Source organism: Manacus candei, unplaced genomic scaffold (genome assembly GCF_025592945.1).
Source record: "Manacus candei isolate 608988 ecotype Guabito, Panama unplaced genomic scaffold, ASM2559294v1 h1tg000020l, whole genome shotgun sequence".
NCBI classification, from domain to species: domain Eukaryota; kingdom Metazoa; phylum Chordata; class Aves; order Passeriformes; family Pipridae; genus Manacus; species Manacus candei.
Genome location: NW_026138068.1, coordinates 3043521 through 3063738, shown reverse-complemented (window position 1 = coordinate 3063738; position 20218 = coordinate 3043521). Strand labels below are relative to the sequence as shown.

Genomic DNA, 20218 nt, shown 5'->3' with positions numbered 1-20218 from the left:
TCTTTAAACGTTTCTTAAGGCTGATTAGGAATGAAAAAAACCAAAATTCTCCTGGGTTTGCACACAAATAAATGTCCCTTTCTGCCCAAATCTGGAGGGTGCTCGTGTCATATGGTTTTATACTGACTGAAGTCCATCTGATTAAGGGAGGAGAACAAGGGATTCTTCTGCCGTGAGTCATCTCATATCAGAGCTTGATCGTGCTTCTGCAGAAGTCAGAAGAGTTTTTCATTGGGGTTATTAATTAAATGTTTTTTTCAGTGCTATAAGAGCTACTGGTTTAAATTTGAGGTCAGTTTAACAGCTGTGAGTGGCATCTCGTGTGCCCTGTACCTGTTAAGAAAGAAGGTCACCCATCTGCCTTGTCCCTGCTGAGTCAAAAACACAGCTAAAATATCCTGCAAGGTCATTCATTAGCTGGGTTTATTAATATAGAACAAAATGATGAGGTTCTCAGAGGCAAAATTTTGCATGTAGATGGATACTGCCAGGGTAAAATCTGTTTTGTACTATTAGAATACAAACCTTCTCCTAATTACATTTCAGTTGATTGAAGGAAAAAATAAAACGTTGAAGGGAATCAGGTCACACTCTCACAATGGACGTCTGTTTATTGTACTTTGCTGCAAATGCTGTGATATTGGAAGGTTTGTAATTGTTTTTAAAACACAGCTATTTAACCTGGAGTTTTAAAAATGGAGAGGGTTGTGTTACTGTGACAGCTGCATTATCTGTCTGCCCGCTTGTATCCATTGGCTCAGGTAGTTCCTGAGCTGGGAAAATGTATGTAACAAAACTTGGGAAGGGACTCCAGCTCTCCTGACGTATCCAGGACTCACAGGTCAAAGCTCCAGCACATGGAAGTGGCAGCCTCGGGTGCCTGCAGCTTCTCTGCTGGCAGCCCTGTGACTCTCTGAAGCACGTTGGGGCCACTGTGTCCAGGGGGAATTCCAGCTCTGTTGACTCTTCAGCTGAAGCCTTTTTAGCTGGTTTGCTGGGATCAAATCACTTGAGGACATTTGGTCTCAGCAGGAGGAGGAGAGGAGGAGGTTTCTTCATGGGAGACTGAGCTGAGCTGCTGGAATGCACTGCACATTATCCACCAGATGGTTTTCAGCTGCTTTGATGTGATGTGTGTGTGACAGTGAGGAAAATAGGAAAGTCACCTATTCCCCCAGCATTGTTTGCATCAGCTGTGCCTCTGGCAGCAGCAACCAGAGCCTGGTTCCCTGGGTGCTCCTCTGCCTGGGCACCCTCTGTGCAGCACCAGCATCCCCAGGCCATGCCACTGGCCACATGCCACAGCCATGCAGCTGGCCTGGCTTGTGCCGGGCACTGGTGGGTCCAGTTTTCCCTTGAGATGTTCTCCTGCTGCCCTCCTTGGAAGCAGCACCTCTGCAGAGCTGCAGCAGCCCTGGTAGAGAGAGGCAGGACCACGTGTGTGCTGATTGACTCTCCAGGTACATGGTGACCACGCTGGTGTTGGGCAGGTTGCTCTGCATTTCTTGCAGGAGTTGGTGTGTTCTTACCGAGCTGGCAGGAGCAGCAGCCAGAGGGGCTCTCCAGTTGTTTGGGTTTTCCCTTGTTATTTTGCTGAAGGCTGGTTTCAGTTAAGCGGCTGCTCTTAGTCACAGTGTTGTACAAAGTAATTGACTTTCCATTGACTTTGGAATTTGGAATAGTGTCTAAACATTGTTGTCAGCTTCATGCTGATTCCTCTCCACTGAGGCTGAAGTCGTTTCACTTATGACCTCAAGCTGGACTTGTGTTTTGCTCCCTTGGGAACTAAAAATAATAATTATTTTAAGAATAGGTTCTTAATCACTTCCTTCTTTTGATGCACTACTTTTGTTTAGCATTTTGTAAGAATGTAATAGAAAATATTTTAAACTATTTGTGTTTTAATTCCAGTTTTAATTAGCTCTTTGAAGATGCAAGGAGCGTATGAGACTTGATTACAGTTCCTTTTAGTCTTTTTATAGAAAAGCATTTGCTCTTGCTATTCTGGGTGCAGATTATTAGAGTTTTGTTGCTTTGGGAAACTGTCGAGTCACACAGAGCTACAAGGAGATGAACATTAAGTTGACAGATTTCTTAGTCAAAGGCATGTGGGCACTTTGTCAGTGTTGGTGATGCATCATCAGTTAATCTGCTGTCTCCAAACTGTTAATGTACAGAGGAAAACTAGGAGAAGATGTGCTTTAGTCTGGATTTAGAAGGAAAGATAAGACAAGGTGTGCAGTGAACACTGAAGGTGATGGGGGAAATATTAAACAGGTGGAGATCTGCTCTCTGCCCTTACACAGCAGCTGGAGAACAGTGAGACTAATACTTAATTTGAGGATCTTTATAAACTAAAAGTCTTGAAACTTGGAAATAAGGTTTGGGGAGATGTGTTTTAAGTTTTTACTGTCAGGCAGCAACTCACTGGATGGTGCATTTCTACAACCTGTTGCTACAACTGGCATTTTACTTAGTAGTCAAATTAAAAGAGCAGAGTTGGTTTTCTTTACCTGTCACTTGGCTGAAGTCTGGCATTTACTATTCTGTTACTGTCAGGGTTGGGGACCAGAGCAGAAATGGTGAGCCAAATACTTGAAGAAAGTGTTATTTTAATATCCTGCTATTGGCAACTCTGGCATTCTGGCTGCTTTTGTTTAGACTGTGAAGACTTTTTACTTGTTTATAGTATTACAAGTTTTATTAAAAGTTTTCTTTAAAAAGAGCTGCTGTCGGGAGGTTTCCCAGATCAAAGAGGACACAGGGAATCATCAGTTCTCCAGCCCCAGCCCTGCCTCTGCCTGGCCTTGGGAGAGCCAAGGGAAGTTCCTGGCAGTTCTGTAGGATGTACTTCCTATTTGCACAGTGATTTTTAGAGCTTATGTGTAAAACAGGGGCTTTTAAGGATAAATAATTCATCCCTGAGTTGATGTGCACTGAGTGTGTGGTGGCAGATTGCCTGTGCTGGGGCACTGGATGCTCTGGTACATCCCTGCAGTGCCACTGCAGTTCCTGGCAGAAACCACTCCCCACTGCCCAGGGGCTCCGTGATCTCTCCTGAGAGGGCAAAGTGTTTGGAGGTGACTGTTCCTGTCACTCCTTTCTGTAGGTTTTACTACAGATGTCCATAACCTGATGCTCGTGCTGTGCCAAGATGAACCTGTTTCCTTTGCCTGGGAAGATATGCAGTTAAAACCACAAAAAACAAGAGGGAGAACCTGGAATAGGCACAATTCCTGTGCTTTAGTCTCTGGCTTTAAGTTTACTGTGCTATGAATATTTCCTACTTCCTCTGCTCTGTCAGTCATATGGATTAATGATTCATAGAGGTGTGTTTTGAGGGCTGGGTGGTTTGTGTTTGTACAGTGCTTACTGGAATCCCTGTTACTTCTTCCTTTTTTCCTTCCATCTCCCTTCTACCTCCCAAGATCATTCATACATAAACCATTTCTCTTTCCAGCCTTGCCTTGCCTTGGAAAAAACTTACTATTTCTAGCCTGTTGGTGATCCTTTGTGCCCAGCTGTGTTTGCCAGCATTGTAGAATTCTTGGGGTTTGGTTTTTCTTGGGCCAGAACTGGCATTTCATTCTTCCTTTCCAGTGTTACCAACCTGGAAAACTGAGTGGACCTGTAGAAATGAACTTCAGAAAGTCCAAGCCACAACTATATGTGACCAAACATTCAAAAACCTCTAGGCCAGGTTTTGGGCTTAATTTGGTGTAACCTTGTTCTCAGTTGATGGAAGCTCATAGGTGGGGATTTGAAAAGGTGGGATAATGGCAAGAAGAAAAGAGTGGGTGAAATGAATTTCATTCCTGCTGAAGATACTTGTGAGACCAGTTGTGACAGTTCTTAGTTCTGAGTTCTTAGTTCTCATGGATGAGAACATGAAGGAGTCTTGAAAACTGGATGAATCTCTGTCTCCTGGCTCAGTGAGCCGTGGACAGCACATGGCAAAAGTTGTCACTGGCCAAGTGTGACTCGTTGTAATTTTTTTCTACTGACAGTTTGGCAGTTTTAGGGAGACACGTTGTCTTGAAAGGAGAGAAAAACTGAAAGTAGAATGATTTGTTGTCTGTTTTGTTTCAGTGGAAGGTTGGTTTCACCAAAATGGAAAAATTTTAAGGGATTGAAACTTCAGTGGAGAGATAAAATCCGTCTCAATAACGCCATCTGGAGGGCCTGGTACATGCAGTGTAAGTACCGTGCTCGTGTGTCACAGCTTCCCTGAGACAAATGGAACAGGAGGGTGGAAATGATTGTCTGGCAACAAGCTCAGAAATGTGCTCAAGGCTGATGTCTGAGAGGGAGAGCCATTGGATCAGGGCCTTTTTAGAGAGGTCCCAGAGGATGTACTGAGTGCTCTGAGCACGGACTGAGAGCTCCCTGTCTCCTGTTGTTGGGAAGGAGCCTTGGCCAGACTCCTTTTCACGTGTTGCCGCTGCAGTTACAGAGGGGCAGATCCTTCGGGTGCTGAGCACTCCCACTTTGGTTCTTGTTTCAGACCTGGAGAAGCGCAAGAACCCCGTGTGCCACTTCGTGACTCCGCTGGACGGCTCCGTGGATGTGGATGAGCATCGCCGGCCAGAGGTGTGTGACACCTGAGGGACAGACCACTGACCTCTGGGCTTCAGAACCTCATTTCCTGCTCTGCTAGAAATGAGGGCAGCAGAGCAAATCTGCTTCTATTTAGAAGGAACCATTACAAGCAGACTGAACCTGGTTTTGTAGGTTTATCACATTAAGGTGATCAGGGTGCAATCAGAAGGACTTTTGTTATCTGTGTAACTTATGTTACTGTTCCAGTTTAATGAATTGTAAGTCAAAGAAGTGCAGTTTGATTAGTTAAGATTTTGACAGCCAAAGCTGTCTTCTGGCTGGAAGTTGGTGTGAAATCAGAGTGACAACTGTTTTCAGGACTGAATCTGTGTGACCCTGTGAGAGTTTTCTGTATTTGATGTAACTGGCGAGATGTGGTTTCAAGACAAAAAGCAATTTCTTTTTCTGTGTCAGGGTAACTTCACAGAAAGAGCAAATACGAGTTTGTGTCCTTTCATTTTTGTGCTCTTGTAAACATAAATGAACACTAACATCTGCCCTCTGGCACCTTGCAGAAAACCAGTGAGGCCCTTGATGTGGCAATATGTGACTCTCTCTGTACTGCATAACTCCAGAATAATTTATAGCTCAAAGGAGTTCCAGATGAGTTTGTGGAACTGTCTCAGGTTTTCAAAAGAACAGTGTTGACGTTTGTGTTGAAAGTGACCCTCGGACACAAAGTTAAGGCTCTCATTAGTCTACTCTCCCCAGTTCATACACTGCTCTCTGTGACACATTGAAGACCCATAATGTCTGATCCTTTTGTTGCCATTAGTATGTGACCTGCAAGGTCACACTCCTCCCTGAGCTGGACATCAAATTTATATTGCTTTGTGTTGTTTGTAGCAGCTTTTGCTTACGTGTGTGTCTCTGCATGTAGCCTCATGGCATTCACAGGATATTCTGTGCTTTACATGTTATTTTCAGAAAATTAATTTTAATTTTTTTTTTTTGCCATTTCTTAACTCTTGACTGTGGTTCATCTGCTGTGGGAGATGCTGACAGTGCAGCCAGACATCATCTCGTGTTTGGTTTCTGTGGGAAAGATGAAGTTGGTACTGTCAGATTTGCTCTGTGATAGCTGAACTCTGGGGCAGCGTGGGCTGCTGATACATGAGCTCAAACAGAATTAGCATGCTTTCTTTTGCATTTTTTATGCCTGAATATTTGCTTGGAAACATGTTGAATATTCAGGCCTTGTGTAATTCCGTGTAACTTGTGGTATGTGTTTGTATTCTCAGGCCATTGCAACAGAAGGGAAATACTGGAAACGAAGAATTGAAATAGTCATCAGGGAATACCACAAGTGGAGAACATACTTCAAGAAAAGGGTCTGTTGGTTCACTTGAGCTTGATCAGTATGTTGTTGCTTTTTGAATTTTTCTGTCACTTTTTCTGGCATGCAGGAGCACTTAAACCAGATGATAAGCTGGTACAGACATGCTCATCTGATTAGTTCCACTTAACTAAAAATTATTGTGCTAGGACTGATTGTGCATGATTGGGTCTTAAAAGTTTTGCAAAATCAGGTCTTCTGCTGGCACATACAGGCCCTATTCTGACTTTACCATCTCTTTTTTTTCCTCCTTTTGCAGCTACAGAAACATAAAGATGAAGATCTTTCAAGTTTGGTCAGGGTAGGTAATGGCATTTGTGCTTGTGGAACCCACAGTAGATAACAAAGCTGTAACATGCAGTAGCTTGCTTTGATTAAAATCTAAGACAAGCATCTTGCTTAAGCCTCAATTAAGGTTAGACACCTTCATGTTCTGTGCCTTAGAGAGATATGTAAGGTTAGTAGCTTAAATTGGATGGAGGAGAGGTTGAATGTAAAGTGCTGTGACAGAAGAAATGAGAATCAGTGTTGTGTGCCCAGAGAGATGAACCTCTTTGAGGGCTGGCACGTGATTCCATCTTGTTACTGAGTTGTAACTGGCGCTGCTGCCCTGCTTGTGTAACTGGATCTGTGAGGATGTGTGAGCTACATGTTGCAGATCCTCCTGCTGTGTCCAACTCAGGCAGATATTGTGCCAGGATCCTAAAAAAAGACGGACTTTTTAAAGGCACAGTGGTATCACCTTTTAGTATGTCCCCTCAAGCCCACCAAAGCTGCTTTGGGCATATAAACTGATGATCAGAAGCACTGTTCTGTTTTCTGTTTTTCAAGGCAATGCAGTTTAGCTCAGCCTTTAGTGAGGGATGGATAAGCCAAGTCACATTATGTTGTATTTTCTATGGGCTAAATATCAGCACACCTTGTGCAAAGTCAGAATACAATTACACTTCACTGCATTTCAGAGTTCCAGATACTTCTCCCCAAACAGGAGTTGTTTGCTTTGCATTCTTGCTGTTTGTGTTATTTTTAATTTTTATTCAAACAAGGGGTTGTTAAGCTGTAGGTGCAAAAATACATGTGTAATGAATCAAACAAGAGGGTGTTGATGAAGTTGTTTTGTCTTATGTCCTTCTAGTCAACATCTGGTTTTTGGGCAAAAACCTTTCCTGGCGTGTCATGGTATTTATTCTGCAGAAGTCTTCTGTTGTTGCTCAAACCAGTGAGCTGAAGTTGTTGGTGTATAAGAAGCACCACTGATCTGTTTCAGTCCATTTGATGGCTCCTCAAAGAGAGCTTCTTTCCCTAAGAATGTGAAAAATGAGGACTGATTTTATAGACCTGCACCAGGCTGCGGTGGCGGCGACTGGGCAGCAGCCTGACTTCTCTTCCTTTCCTTTGGCAGGATGATGATGTGGTTCTCTGGCAAAAAAGAAGGTATGGCAGAGAAACCCCTGTCCCTATGGAGGAAGGCAGCCTCTTGGATGCAGACATGCTCATGTCCGAGTTCACCGACACACTCTTCTCCACACTGTCTTCACATCAGCTGGTTTCCTGGCCAAATTCCAGGGACATAGGTATTTCTTGGCTGTAGCTATGTTGCAGTGAGAACCTCTATGAAAAGTCTGGTTTGCAGCTCTTGCAGTCTTGCCTAAGATATCTATCTTATATTGCTGATACAGAGAAAAAGAGGTCAGAGACTGTAGCTGTCTTATGCTTCATAGGTTATGGAATCCCAGTTATTCATCCAGATTTAACTTCTGTCTTAGCTTCTTGTGTGCTGCTCCCAGCTTTGCCTTCTAATCTGTAATGAGCAGTATTTGCCTTTGTCAGTGGTGAAGGCATTGTTATTTATCTCAGAGCATAGTTGTGGGTGTGTTTTTGAGGGAGCACCTGTGTATTTTAATTTGATTTTGTCCCTTAGAACAAGTGCTAGTCCCATCTGTAAAAACAGTTCCAAGAGCTATAGAGTTCTGTCTGATGGGACACTGTGCACCATCCTTGCTGCAGGGATGTCTGAGCAACTCCAGAGCCACTGTGGTTTACAGGAATTGTACTCAAGGCAAATGAACTGCACAGTGATTTACTTTAAAATACTCCTCTGGTGGTTCAGGTTGTGCTTCCCAGCAAGTTTGTGTTGTGCAGCAGGGGCAGGACAGATTTGGGAGCAGGAGACATCCAGACTTGGCAATCCCCAGTTGTTAGTGAGAGCCTTTGTGTCTCACCTCTTCCATTTTAGTAGTTGAAAGTTTCGTTCCCCAGTGGTTTTGATTTCAAAACTGTACTGTAGTTCTGAAGAGAAGCAGATGCTCAGTTCATTTCAGCAGCAGTTTTTCTGTAATATCTTGGCCAAGCCTGGATGTGGAGTCTGTTCATGTTTTAGCCAAATGCTTTATTCCTGCTGCTGTTATTGTGTGAGTGATGGGAAGCTAATCTAATCTGTCTCCTGAATTTTGCAGGACACTTAGGAAATGCTGACATGATTCAACCAGGGCTTATTCCTCTCCAGCCAAACTTTGATTTTATGGATACTTTTGAGCCTTTTCAGGGTAAGAATAATAAATAGTCAATTAATTTGACTATTGGTGATTGGTGAACTAGTTTTTAAAACAAGAATAAATTATGTTGCAGATGTCTAAGGCTTTCCCATTTAACACTTCTTAGTGATGAAGAGATTTAACATTTTGTTTGCCTTTGAACATTTTATGGTAGTGTTGAGGAAATTTCATATGACATTAAACTGCTGCCATCAGCTTTGATGGTTATGGATCTCCATGGAAGTCAAAAGTCACATCTGTTTTCTGGCCCTGCATACAGCCTGCATCACATAACTGAGCTTTGTGGGACTGCATTGGGGATCAGCTCTTGGCTGTCTGACTGTAGGTGAACCTTAAACAGGGGTCTGATTTTTGTGTCGTCCCAGCCTACCTGGAGGCTGAAGTCTACCCTGAAGAGATCATTTCCTCTGGAAAACAACAATTCATTGCTTAATCAACAGCAGTTGTATGAAGCAAAAAGAGCATGGTTTCATTATTTGCTAAAGAATACTAATATTCCTGTGAATTTTAGGATTTAGCAATGCTGTACCTTGAGTATGAAAAGTAGAAAATTAATAGGGGACCTTTTATATTTCAGAATTATTCACGCCCAGTCGCTCCAATAATTATTTCCCTTCTGTGTCTGCTGTCAGCTCAACCACAACAGACAGCAGCAGCCACTCCTCCCAGGTAAGAGGGGTTCTCAGTGTTTAAAACAGAAGGCTCTGACATGAGCCATGTGCTCCTCAGGAGGAGTTCAGATATGTCTGAATCAGTAATATTTGTCTTTCCTGTCAGTCTCCTGTCCTGCCGTCGGGGTCGTTGTCCAACACGCTTCCAGCAGGGAACATCGATGATGGACTGATTGCTTCCTCAGTACCTGCTCCCGTCATTCCTGACGTTGGCACTGACCAGTGTTCCAGCATTAGAAGTGGGGGATCTTTCATCCAGCCACCGGACTTCTCTCCAGACTCGTCTCTCAGCGGGCCACAAACTTTCATGCCAGTGTTCCAGCCCCCCCTGCCGCTGCTTCAGCCTGCGACTCCACAGCACCAGTCCCCGCTGCCGGCGGTGCCCCTGAGCCCTGCACCGGCTGCCTTTGCTGCACCAGAAACCCCCAAGTTTGGGCTCTGTGAATCTACAGTGATCACACACACAGCTTCTGCCACGCTGACCAACAACGCCCCTGCCACCACCTTCAGCCAGAGCCAGAATGTCGTCCTGGCCACGCAGCAGCCGGGGGCAGGAGTGCCTTGTAACCTGGCTTTCCAGACTACTGTTGTGCAGGGGCAGCCCCGGCCCCAGCTCCAGAACCAGCTGACATTTGCACTCCCCAAAGCTGTTCCTCTGGCCAGTGCTGGGACAAGGCCCAAACAGTCACAAAAAATAGTGCCTGCTCCAAAGCCTGAAACAGTGTCCTTATTGGTAAAGAATGCCTTCATCACCCCAGGTGAGCAGCACTGTGGGGGTGATGGGTTTCCTTTCTGAGTGGGACTAGCAGGAGGGAAAGACCTTCTTGCTTTTCTTGCTTTACATAATAAGTAAAAATACAACTTGCTGAGGGTGTCCATGGAACCCCTGAATGCACTGGGGTGTGGCCACACTTAACAGTGGGATGCTCTGGACTGCTGCAAGGATTGGGAGCAGTTTGGCTGTGAATGTGGAAAACTAACCTGCAAAAGGGGGTCTCTCCTTGTAACAGCAGTGCTGGGTTGTAGCTGCATCAGCACATGGGCTCTGTGCTCCTGGCCCAGGGAAAGCTCAGGTTTAGGTCACGCTGTTGGGATGAACTCTGCCCCTCAGAGCATTCAGCCACCGTGGAGGAGGAGATGGTAGGGAGAGAGGTTGCTCTTCCCTTGGAGAGATCAGGAGATCTCCTGAGGGAACTGGAGATCTTTGTCTTGAGCAGTCTACAGACTCTTGAGATGCCCTCGGGAGCACATGGGTTTCAGGTCGGAGCACGAGCACCTACTGATGTGCTGGGACCTCCACACTGGGGATGATTTGGAGCCTTTGGCACAAAGCTAAGAATAGCAAGTTTTGCTTGTGGTGGTTCTTGTGGGAAAGCTCAAGGCCAGAGCAGGACAGACAGCAAGCTTTTTGTTGGGATTATTGCAGGCTGTTTTTAGACTTGTGCTGGCTGGGGGCCAAGTGACTTCAGCCACTTGAAATGAGCAACAATAATTCATGAAAAACCCTGCCTGGAGGAGTATTGTTAAACAGGCTTTACTAGGGAGTAGGTGTGTCTGCTAAGGCCTGATACTGAGCTTACCCACCAAAAAAAAAAAAGAAAATTAAAATCACTGTTCAGGAGAAGAACAGAGCCAAGGATCTAATTCTAACATGTCACTGGAAACAGGTTGGTCCATGATTAATGTACCAGGGTGTTAATGGCACTGGTCCTGTCAATAGTGTGTTATAAAGAGTCTGTGTACCTTCAGCAGTCAAGACAGGCATTTCTCACCTAGTAAAGCATAGTAGGCAACTCATTTTGAGAAAGCCTTTGCCTCTGGCTTTCTTAGTGCTTCCTGGGTTTTTCCTCACCCCATATATCACTTTCCCAATGCTTTACCAGTTGCTTCTAGACCATCACAACCAATGACTTCATTTCTCATCTAGATTTAAAGTTGTTGCTGTTTGTCATTCCTGGTAGTGGTGTGTGTTTGGGGATCACAGTGCTCCTTAAAAACTGGGACACCAAGCTCTGGGACAAATCCAAGACTTTATATAAAGACTAGAGCTTTATTTTTGGCAATAGAATAAATGCCAGTACTGGTCACTGATGCATTTATGCCTGTCACTTGTGTTCAGGACAAACAAATCATCTCCTGAGTATAAAGCAAATGCCATTATGTCTTGTGTTAGAAAGGGATGCATCACATTTACTGCCTAGTGGTATTAGGACTCAAAAATCTGTACAGACTGTCTCATCAGGTACAAGATTTCACATGGAGAAGAAGTCTCCTATCACCTCTTCAGGATAAATGTGCTGATTTTGAGAGAAAAGTCTGCAAAAGATGCATGTGCAGGACAGAAACCTGAAACATGTAAAGTGATTTCTAAATATTGTTGCTGATCATTACAGTTCCCCAAATGGGAAGTCAGGAATGCCAAGCCTGTGTAGCAGCATTAATGCACTGGTTAAGAGTAGGCACTTGAGCTCAATAGAGATGTCCTGAGTCCAGCTGAACGTCAGTGAACAGTGGAAGGGTTGTGATTCCGGCTTTAGACGTGGGAATGCTCAAAGAATGAGCTCCCTGTGTCCCAGTGACAGAGCTCTGTGCCCGACAGCCCCACGCAAGGGCTGCCACAAGGTTTGTGCAGTCCTCTCTGGTAAAGGATGTGCAGAGCCTCCTCCTGATTCAAACCACAGTCACAGATGATCAGTCAGGAAGGGGACATTAGATAATCCTGCACTGTCTCCCCGTCCTGCTGCGTGTGCCCTTCAGAATCCTGATGCTAAACTGCAGGCACTGAGCTGTGGTGACACTTCTCATGCATCATGACTTTATTAGTCCGAGGGAGAGCTGAAGCCAATACAGGCGAGAATGAAACTGAATAAATTTGGTTCAGTTTTCTCAAAAACCAGATGGAAGTTTTGTCTTTGCCTGATTCTTCCCTTAGTGACAGTATAGGAGGGTCCATCATGTTCTCTCTGAACTCTGGGCAAGAACCAACTGCACATCTGCCTTGGTTAAATGGAGTTCTTCACAGATTTATGTGGAGACATTTGCTGCTATTCGGAATTCTCTCTAGCTGTCTAAGCACTGCAAAACTCCTGGTTCTTTCGCCTATTTTCTGGAATTTTGGTGCTGATTCCCAATCACATTTGTTTGTCTTGTGCTTGTGTGTCATCTGAGGCAGCTGTAAAACCAGATAGTGAAAGAAACTGGTAGAATGAAGTGGTGAGGAAAAGGATTCAATATATATGGAAGGAAGCATGAAGTATTGGATCACTGACCCTTCCTGGGTCAGCAGAACAAGAAGTATGGATGTGAGAGGAGAGCTGAAGATGATCTTCCTCCTGTCAAACTCAGCTCTGACAGAATGAAGACACTTTGCAGCTCCCTGAATTACTATGTACCTCTGTAAATTCATCTTGAAACACTGATGCTAAAAAACTCAGAAAAAACTGATGTATTGGAGTCCTTTGTACTGGATTAAGGGGATTGAGATTAATGGAAAACTGGTGGCATTTTGCACTGCAGTGAAATATTACCAAATAGGTGCCCAATAATCCATCCCCCTGTTTAATGACAAGTTATTTCATACAAAATAATCTCCACTTTTTTTTTTTTTTGTCTCATTAACTATTCTAACTGAATTGTGTTCTTCAGCTGCCTTTCAGGGACAGTCCAGAGCTGTGATTGTAACTCCAGCACCTTTAAAAAGAGAGGGGATTTTGACGCCAGCCACGTCTCAGTCTAATGTTGCAATTGCACCAGCTGGAATTGTCAGAGTAAGGAGAAGAACAAAAAATAATATATTTGTTTTCTAGGCCTGTTATTTGCAAGTAGTGAGAGCCATAATGTGCTGGGGAGGGTAACGAGTCCTCTAAATGACCTGTTGCCCAGTGTATGCATTTGTGCAATCAGCATGACGTTTGCTTGTCTTTAATTTAGTTACTTTATGGGCCTGGAAGCACTTTATAGTTAAGATTCCAAGGAGGCCTGTATACACAGTGCTGTGGATGGGGATGGCTTGTGCTTTAAGCTGGAAGGAGCCAGGAAAGTCACCTTTCCACTGACATATTGGAAAGCATGCCTTGAGTATGTGAGTGGGTTTCCCCAATATGTTGTGTGCAGGAAGATGGAAATAGATTTTAGTATATTATGTTGTTGATGTGTTATAATACTGCTTTAAGTTATGAAAGGACACTGGTCTCCTGCCAGCAGCCTGACTTCGGTGCCTGCCAATTCCTTAGATATTAGCCCTTGTTTCTTGTCGTCAGATTGTTAATCATGTATTAATTTGCTGCTTTTAGTGAAAGGCAAGGTAACAAATCTCTCTCTCTCTCTTTCTCTTTCTTAATCTCTCTCTCTCTCTCCCCACTTTCTCCGTTCTCTCATCCCTTCTCTCCCTGTGCCCCCACACTCCCCCCTGCTCTCTCTTTCTCTCTGTGTTTCTCTGTGCTATGTCTGTGCTGTTCCCAGGCTCCCGGGGTGACGGAGTTCCGTAGTAACATTCTGGTTGGTCCAGCACAGCGAGCACCAAGTAGTCAACAAAGCCAGTCCACAGTCTCACATCTCTTCTCTCCTAGTGTAGTCCAGGATGTGTTGGTGAAAGGAGAGCACATCCCTAACCACAGTTGCAGTTCACAAGTTCCCTCACCTACACCTAGTAAGTTAGAAAGCTCTAAGCATTCTCTCTGCCCTGCACATGTAAGTGTGTTTCTGTGGGTTAGGCAGGGTCTTGAGGATCCCTGGATAATCCCCTTCTACCCTGCAGCTTCAGTTGCATCCAGTTGTTTGCAATTTTTGTCTTAAATGACTGTGCAGCATTCCCACTGTGATTTTGTGCTTCCTGCAAGTGGCTCCTTTCTAAAAGGATGTGCTGTTGTAGTCACCAAGAAATTAAACCTGTTGAAAGGCATCTGTGTAGGAAGTGCTGAATAGCTTTGTTGTTCAGTGTCATAACTCTAATTCTGACTGGAGGATCTCAGACACAGTAGGTAAGTGCAAAGATCCTTCTGCATGTGCAATGGTGGAGCTGGTTTTGGTGATTAAATGGCTTGTAATTGTCACCATCATGTCCCAGGCAATTGGAGTCAAATGGGGCAGTCCAGCAGGACGATGGAGTCACAGCCTACGTGTTCGACATGCCTTTGCTGAACTATGTGTGTGTGAAAGGAGTATTACATCTCGCTATTTGAGGTGTATTATGCTTGTGCCATGAAATTCTAAGCTTTCCCAGCAATCTTGATGTTTTCTAGCATGTGGTTGCTGCATCAAACTATAATTTGGTTGCTGACTGCATTTCAGTTCATTTCTGAGTAGAAACTTCTCAGCAGTTACGTTTGCTACAGGAAGTTGTTTGTTAATGTGACTTGTGTTTCTTCCTTTATGAAGGCCGGGACTGCCAGAATTCAGGCCAAGCTTCCCCCTGCACCTCTGAGCAGAGCCCCAGCCCTCAGTCTCCTCAGAACAGCTGCTCAGGAAAGCCTGCCACTGACCCTACTATGGCTGCATTTAAGGTGTGTGTCCTTCCCTTTGAGGGGCTTTTCTCCTTTGCTGTTTTTTTCTGAGCATGGACCAGAGAAGGTTGTGCTTCAGGACAGTAGCATATTTGTGTGTTGGTCTTAGCTTGCTGCTGCATCTGTGCTGCTCTGTTCAATTCAAAATGTCAGTCTTTAATAATCTACTCTGCTCTTCAGGGATGTGTCACCAGAGGGGCCAGGCTTAGCTGTACCTCTGCAGGTCCTTATGGTCATGACAGCAGTTCCTGCTGTGGCTCACAGGAGTGTTGTGACAGGTCTCAGTTTACTTGGTCAAAGGTTTCAGGCTTAGTGTTCTAAACCGTGGCTTTTTGCCATTGTTCTGTTGGGGCTCTTCAGTCTGCAGGGCTCTGGCCATCGCTGGAGGGGAAGTTCTTGACCTGCTGAGTTACTTACATGTCTCCAGTGATGCTTTGCTGCTCCACAGAGAAGCAGCTCCACAGACTCTACAAGTTACACCTGTAAAACCCTTCGAGAATTACTGGGGTAAGAACTCGGCGGTCTAGAGATAGAACCTGACGCTGGTTGTGCCTCACATACGAGCTGACCTTGTCAGAACACTTTCTGTGATGGTATGAGAAACTTATCCATAAAAAACCAATGCAGAACAATCAGCTGCAACCCTCCCATTAGTTCTGTTGTGAAAGGGAGTGTTACTTAACTGTTTTGCAAGTGCCAACCCCTGTCTGGCTTCTCTTGCTCTGCTTATCCTGTGAGTTGGTACCAGCTTGATTTCTCCCAGGGCAGAAAGGTAAGTTTAACACCTGCAGCCTGTGATTGCACTCAGTTCTAGTTCTGTTGCAGAGGAGAACCAGAACTGGCCCTTGCTGACCATGCTACAAGTTATTTATAAAAGTTTGCAGTGATTTGCATGGCACGAATGCTCGCAACTAGTAGTTGCAGCCTATTCTTGCTGCTAGAGAGTGAGTTAACAGAGGAACAGATTAACTGGGCTGGCTGATGGTGGGAAAGGGGTCACTAGATGGAACAGTGTTCTTAAAAGTAAGAATTCTGCAATGAAATAGGCTTCATAGTCATTTAAACTCAGCTGCTCTGACAGGATCTACTTTGGATGTGTATTGTTAGTAACTCTTTTGTAAGAAAAGAGAGAAGCAGTGGTGTTTGCCAGTCTCTAGGAGTATGTTCTTTTGATCCTCTGCATTGTTAGTTAGATTCAACAGTTCTGTATTGCTAGGTAACATTATTTCAGTTTAGAAAAGCATAGAAGGCACCAAAAATAGCAGTTCTGCTCTTGAACCTGCATTTTCTGTGGTTTTGAGCAGCCACTTCACTGCTTTATTACACCGTTTTCCTCCCTTCCAGAGTGGGGTGATGGTGAGCTCCCACCGGAAGGCCTCACTCTGCCAGGAATGTGTTCTGAAAGGGCAAACTGTGTTACAAAGAAGTTTCTTTACCCCAGGTTTCCTGCAGCAGAGTCCCAGACATCCAATTCCAAGAAAAAAATAGGAACAACGCAAGCTGGTGCCTCTGGAGAGGAACCCAGAACAAAGAAGTCCTGGGCTTTTGTACCGTTACAGTCTCTGCACCTTCCTCACACGCTCTCCACCCTCCTGGCACTCACCTCTTGGGCCAGGGATGGCTTTTGGTCTGGAGCTATTTTGTTCCATATTGGATTCTATCTCAGCCTCCAGGCTGTCGGTGGCTGGTTTTTCAGGACGGCTGTTGTGCCGTGGCTGTCACATGGGAGTGGTTCCTTACTGCTCCAGCTGAGCTGAGCTGAGCAGAAGCCACAGGGCGGCGGTGTGGGCCCAGCTTTGTGTGAGCCCAGCTTTGAGAAGGGTTTTGCTCCTTTGTCCTCCTGCATAAATAACTCAAAGGGCTTGGAGTAATCTGGCAATCCCAGTGCTGAAGCAGAAACTAAGGCTCCTTTTGTAGCTTGAGAAGTCTTTTCTTTCTCTGAATGCCAATGTATAGACTCCACTTCCTCTGCCTTGGGAGCTTCTGTCAATGGTTTACTTAATTCTGCAGCCTGGGGATCCAGGGGCTGCAGGATCCTTCTGTGCCTAAAAATTTCTCCCAGTTGTTTTCTTTATTACTGACCAAGAAATTTCTATCACAGCCTTGACCCATTCTGGGTCTACTAATCTTTGTTTTTTTGTTAATATAAATACTAGATACTCTACTTCCTGACAACACAACTGGAGCTTAGAAAGAGATGCAGGGTGACCTTTTCTTTCTGCTAAAGCTCTACACAGACAAATAGTATCTTTCAAACAACCTTCATATACTTTACTGGCAAGTACCAGATCATTTACATGCTGTAAAAGCCTTGAACCTCCAGGTAATATAATGCCAACCTGGCATAGGATGCTTAAAACATTTGTAGATGTCAAAGGTGGCTTGGTCCACAAACACACTTGCTGTCAATTTATTATTAGAATTCTGTCAATGAAGAATTCTGTCTATTAGAACTCTGTCAACAAAGCCTGTCACAGTCTTCCCCAGTAGTTGCTGGGGTGTTCCTCTCTGTCTACATTCCTGTGCTTTAGTTCAATTTACTCTTATGTCCTCACAAGTTCTAATTGCATTCATTGGATCTCCAACTACTGTTTGACAATTATCTCCAGTTTTTACAATTCCAGTCAGGATCAACCTGAGACCGAGCATTGCAGCTTCCCCCTGCCTGTAGGACCAACTCCATGTACTCTGTAACTGTCTTATCCTGCTCAACTGGACAGAACATCTACCCCAACAGGTCAACATTGGCCCAGGATAGATGATATTCAGAACAAATAATAGACAATAATGGTGCCCATCAAGCTGTATCTTCCTTTAACCTGAACATCTGATTCCCCCCCATAACCAGATTCCTGAGGTTCCAGAGGTGATGGGTGTGTACATGGAATGCTGGAGGTGGGGGAGGAACTTTTCACACAGAAATACACCCCCCCACCACCACTGACTGCAGTGTAAGAGAAACAGGGATAACAGAAACCACAGGGTAAGCAGAGGCAACTGGGAGGAGAAATCAACAGGCAGTGCAGAGGGAGGAGCACGGGGTGGTACAGAGACAGCTCTGCAGGCTCATGGGTTAAATCCCTCACAGTTGCTGCAGCTGAAGTTCTTTGTCAAGGTTTCCATAGGAACATCTGGGGCTGGTGCCTCTGGAGAGGGACTTGGAGCTGAGAAATCCCTGGGCTTTTATTCCCTTACACTCAGCACCTTCTTCACATGCTCTTGACACGCCTTGCCCATGGCCCTTGGTCCAGTAGCAGGTTTTGGTCCAGGATCTTCTTGTTCCTTGCTGGATTCTTTTCCTATCTCTAGACAGGTTATTAGCTGGTTTATCTGGACAGATTGCAGCTTTTGCTGACAGTCACAGCTTCCTTATCTTGCAGCTTGCACTGCTCTCTGTCTCCCACAAGTTTGCAGCTTGTGGCCCAAGACTTAGCAACCTTTTTGCTCATGCTAAGAAAACTGCTCAGACAAAAGTATGCAGTTAAAAGACTTCAGCTAGCTGAACTTAATTCACAGGAATTTTGAGGGGAAGTAAGTTTTTAAAGCTACAAATGAAAATGCTCATCCCTAACAAAGTCTTCATCCTCAGGGTAGGCCGGTGTTGTGGATTCTTATTTATTTTTTTTTTCTTTTTGTCAGGCTGCCTGTTACATCAGTAGACATTCTGTATGTGTTAGGAATAAGTGATATGGACTGTTTTAAACAGAAAAGCTTCAACAAAATCTTAACTAATTGCATGCCTCAAAAATTGGAATTTGACTTCAGAAATGGTGTAAATAAAAACTTATATTTAGGAAGAAAACCTACAAAGTTTGGAATTGAATTTAAAGCAGTGACAGCTATTTTTTAAAAACCTTAATCATTGATTGCAAATTTATAGTTCTGTGACTTTGACTGGGGAGACTGTGAATGCCCCAAGTCAACAAAAATGACTGAATTTGAATAGCTGAAGCAATCATAGCAGTAGAACAGTAAAGCAGAACAGCATAGACTGAGCTGGTTTTTCTTTATGCAGAATCGAAGGATGAAGCATCTTTCGGAGCAGAAACGAAGGTCTAATATCAAGATTGGTTTCAGTGCCCTGAGCAGTTTGGTGTCAGCCAACTCCAAGTCGGTGAGTACCTTGGCAGCACTAACAGTTTGATGTGAAATGTAAACCAGAGCCATTCTGAAAGACTTGTTAATAAATTTAATCATTTTACTGTTGACTGAGAATGCCGGTCTGCCAGTGAAGATACTTGAACTGAGGGATTTGAAAAGGGAAGGGGAGAAATCCAGGGGTTGTAGTCAGCAGGTGTGTGTGGAAGCACTTCATCTTTCAGACATTGTTGTTCTGCTGCAACTTCAAACATTGAACGAGTCTTGTCTGATGAAATAATGCAGCTTTAAAGCCAACAGGGAATGAAGAAAAACTGATCTTGAGACCCCAGTAATGAAGGTGTTTGTCATGTTTGCAGCATAAGCTGACTTTGCATTTGCTGTAATGCCACCTTTCCTCTGACACATTGGCTTTTATACCCGTTCTGGGTGGGTCTGGTCCCCAGAGCTGCACTTGAGAAGACTGTGGTCCAGCCAGTATTGTCAGCTTATTGTGCCTGACACAGCCAGAAGCCAGGGAGATGCTGCTGGTGTGATGCTGGGCCTGGTTTAATACACCTTGACACTGGGCCTGAGTTAATTCCTGTATTTAGGAGCACAGCTGGATAGTTTGGGACAGTGCCACGTGAACAGCTGAGCTCCCTTTGGTCAGCTGAGAGAGGGCAGAGCAACCGTGTGTGTGCTGCACACAGTGCTGAAACATGTCAGTGAGGCACAGGGAGAATGGAAAAGCTCAGGGAGATCTGTAGAACTTTGACACCATTGATACCTCTGCCTCCTGGGAGAAGTCAGGAGCATGACCAGTTCGGAGGATTTGGAAAATCCCTCTAGGACCCTTCACATCTCGTGTCACTCAGCTGCCTTTAAGAACCTGGCCCTGTGCCCACAGCCTGGCAGATGTTTTCAAGGCATTTTTTCCCTTTCACCTGTCTTTTGTGCATAGATTTACAGAGAAAAACTTCCTTACTGGTTTCTCGTTGTCAAATGGCTTTGTCCAAATTAGGAACATATTCTGGCTACATTACTTAACTTCTCTAAATTGAAATACAGATTTATCTGTACAACAAAATTCAAAATGTCCTGTAAAACCAGTACCTTTTGAACCATGGAAAATATGAAAGCCTTTTCTGTAGCATTGTTCTTTGTTTACATAATTTTTCAAGGTGATATGTCATCAGAATTTCACTTCTTGACCAGAATAGTCTATTTGAAAGAAACTAGACATGTTACCTTCTGTTTAATAACTTCCGGTTTCCCAAACTAAATAATCTATATTGTCAACTTCAAACAACGCTTCTACCAGCACCATAAATCTATCAGCAGATGTAGCACATCCTTCAGTACTTAAGTAAGAGTTGTAAATATTTTTAAGAGGACAGATAATGAAACAAAACATTTTAAATTATTAAAATACTTCTTTCAACAAAGTAGCACAAATGTAATGTCTGGAAGAAAACA

General features: G+C 44.2%; 2 protein-coding genes across 2 annotated transcripts in view; one reads left to right on the top strand and one right to left on the bottom strand.

Annotated features, from left to right (window-relative positions):
• The window catches only part of VPS33A (VPS33A core subunit of CORVET and HOPS complexes), a 117170-nt gene that overhangs the window by 52027 nt on the left and 44925 nt on the right, over positions 1 to 20218 (bottom strand). The window lies entirely within an intron of this gene.
• Positions 1 to 20218, top strand: part of MLXIP (MLX interacting protein) — a 47149-nt gene that overhangs the window by 18769 nt on the left and 8162 nt on the right. Inside the window, exons 2-13 of the mRNA XM_051785757.1 lie at positions 4090 to 4196; positions 4505 to 4590; positions 5841 to 5930; positions 6195 to 6236; positions 7338 to 7509; positions 8392 to 8481; positions 9068 to 9159; positions 9268 to 9919; positions 12807 to 12928; positions 13623 to 13809; positions 14538 to 14662; positions 18678 to 18776. Of these exons, the coding sequence (XP_051641717.1) occupies positions 4090 to 4196; positions 4505 to 4590; positions 5841 to 5930; positions 6195 to 6236; positions 7338 to 7509; positions 8392 to 8481; positions 9068 to 9159; positions 9268 to 9919; positions 12807 to 12928; positions 13623 to 13809; positions 14538 to 14662; positions 18678 to 18776 (1864 nt within the window). The remainder of the gene's footprint in view (positions 1 to 4089; positions 4197 to 4504; positions 4591 to 5840; positions 5931 to 6194; positions 6237 to 7337; positions 7510 to 8391; positions 8482 to 9067; positions 9160 to 9267; positions 9920 to 12806; positions 12929 to 13622; positions 13810 to 14537; positions 14663 to 18677; positions 18777 to 20218) is intronic.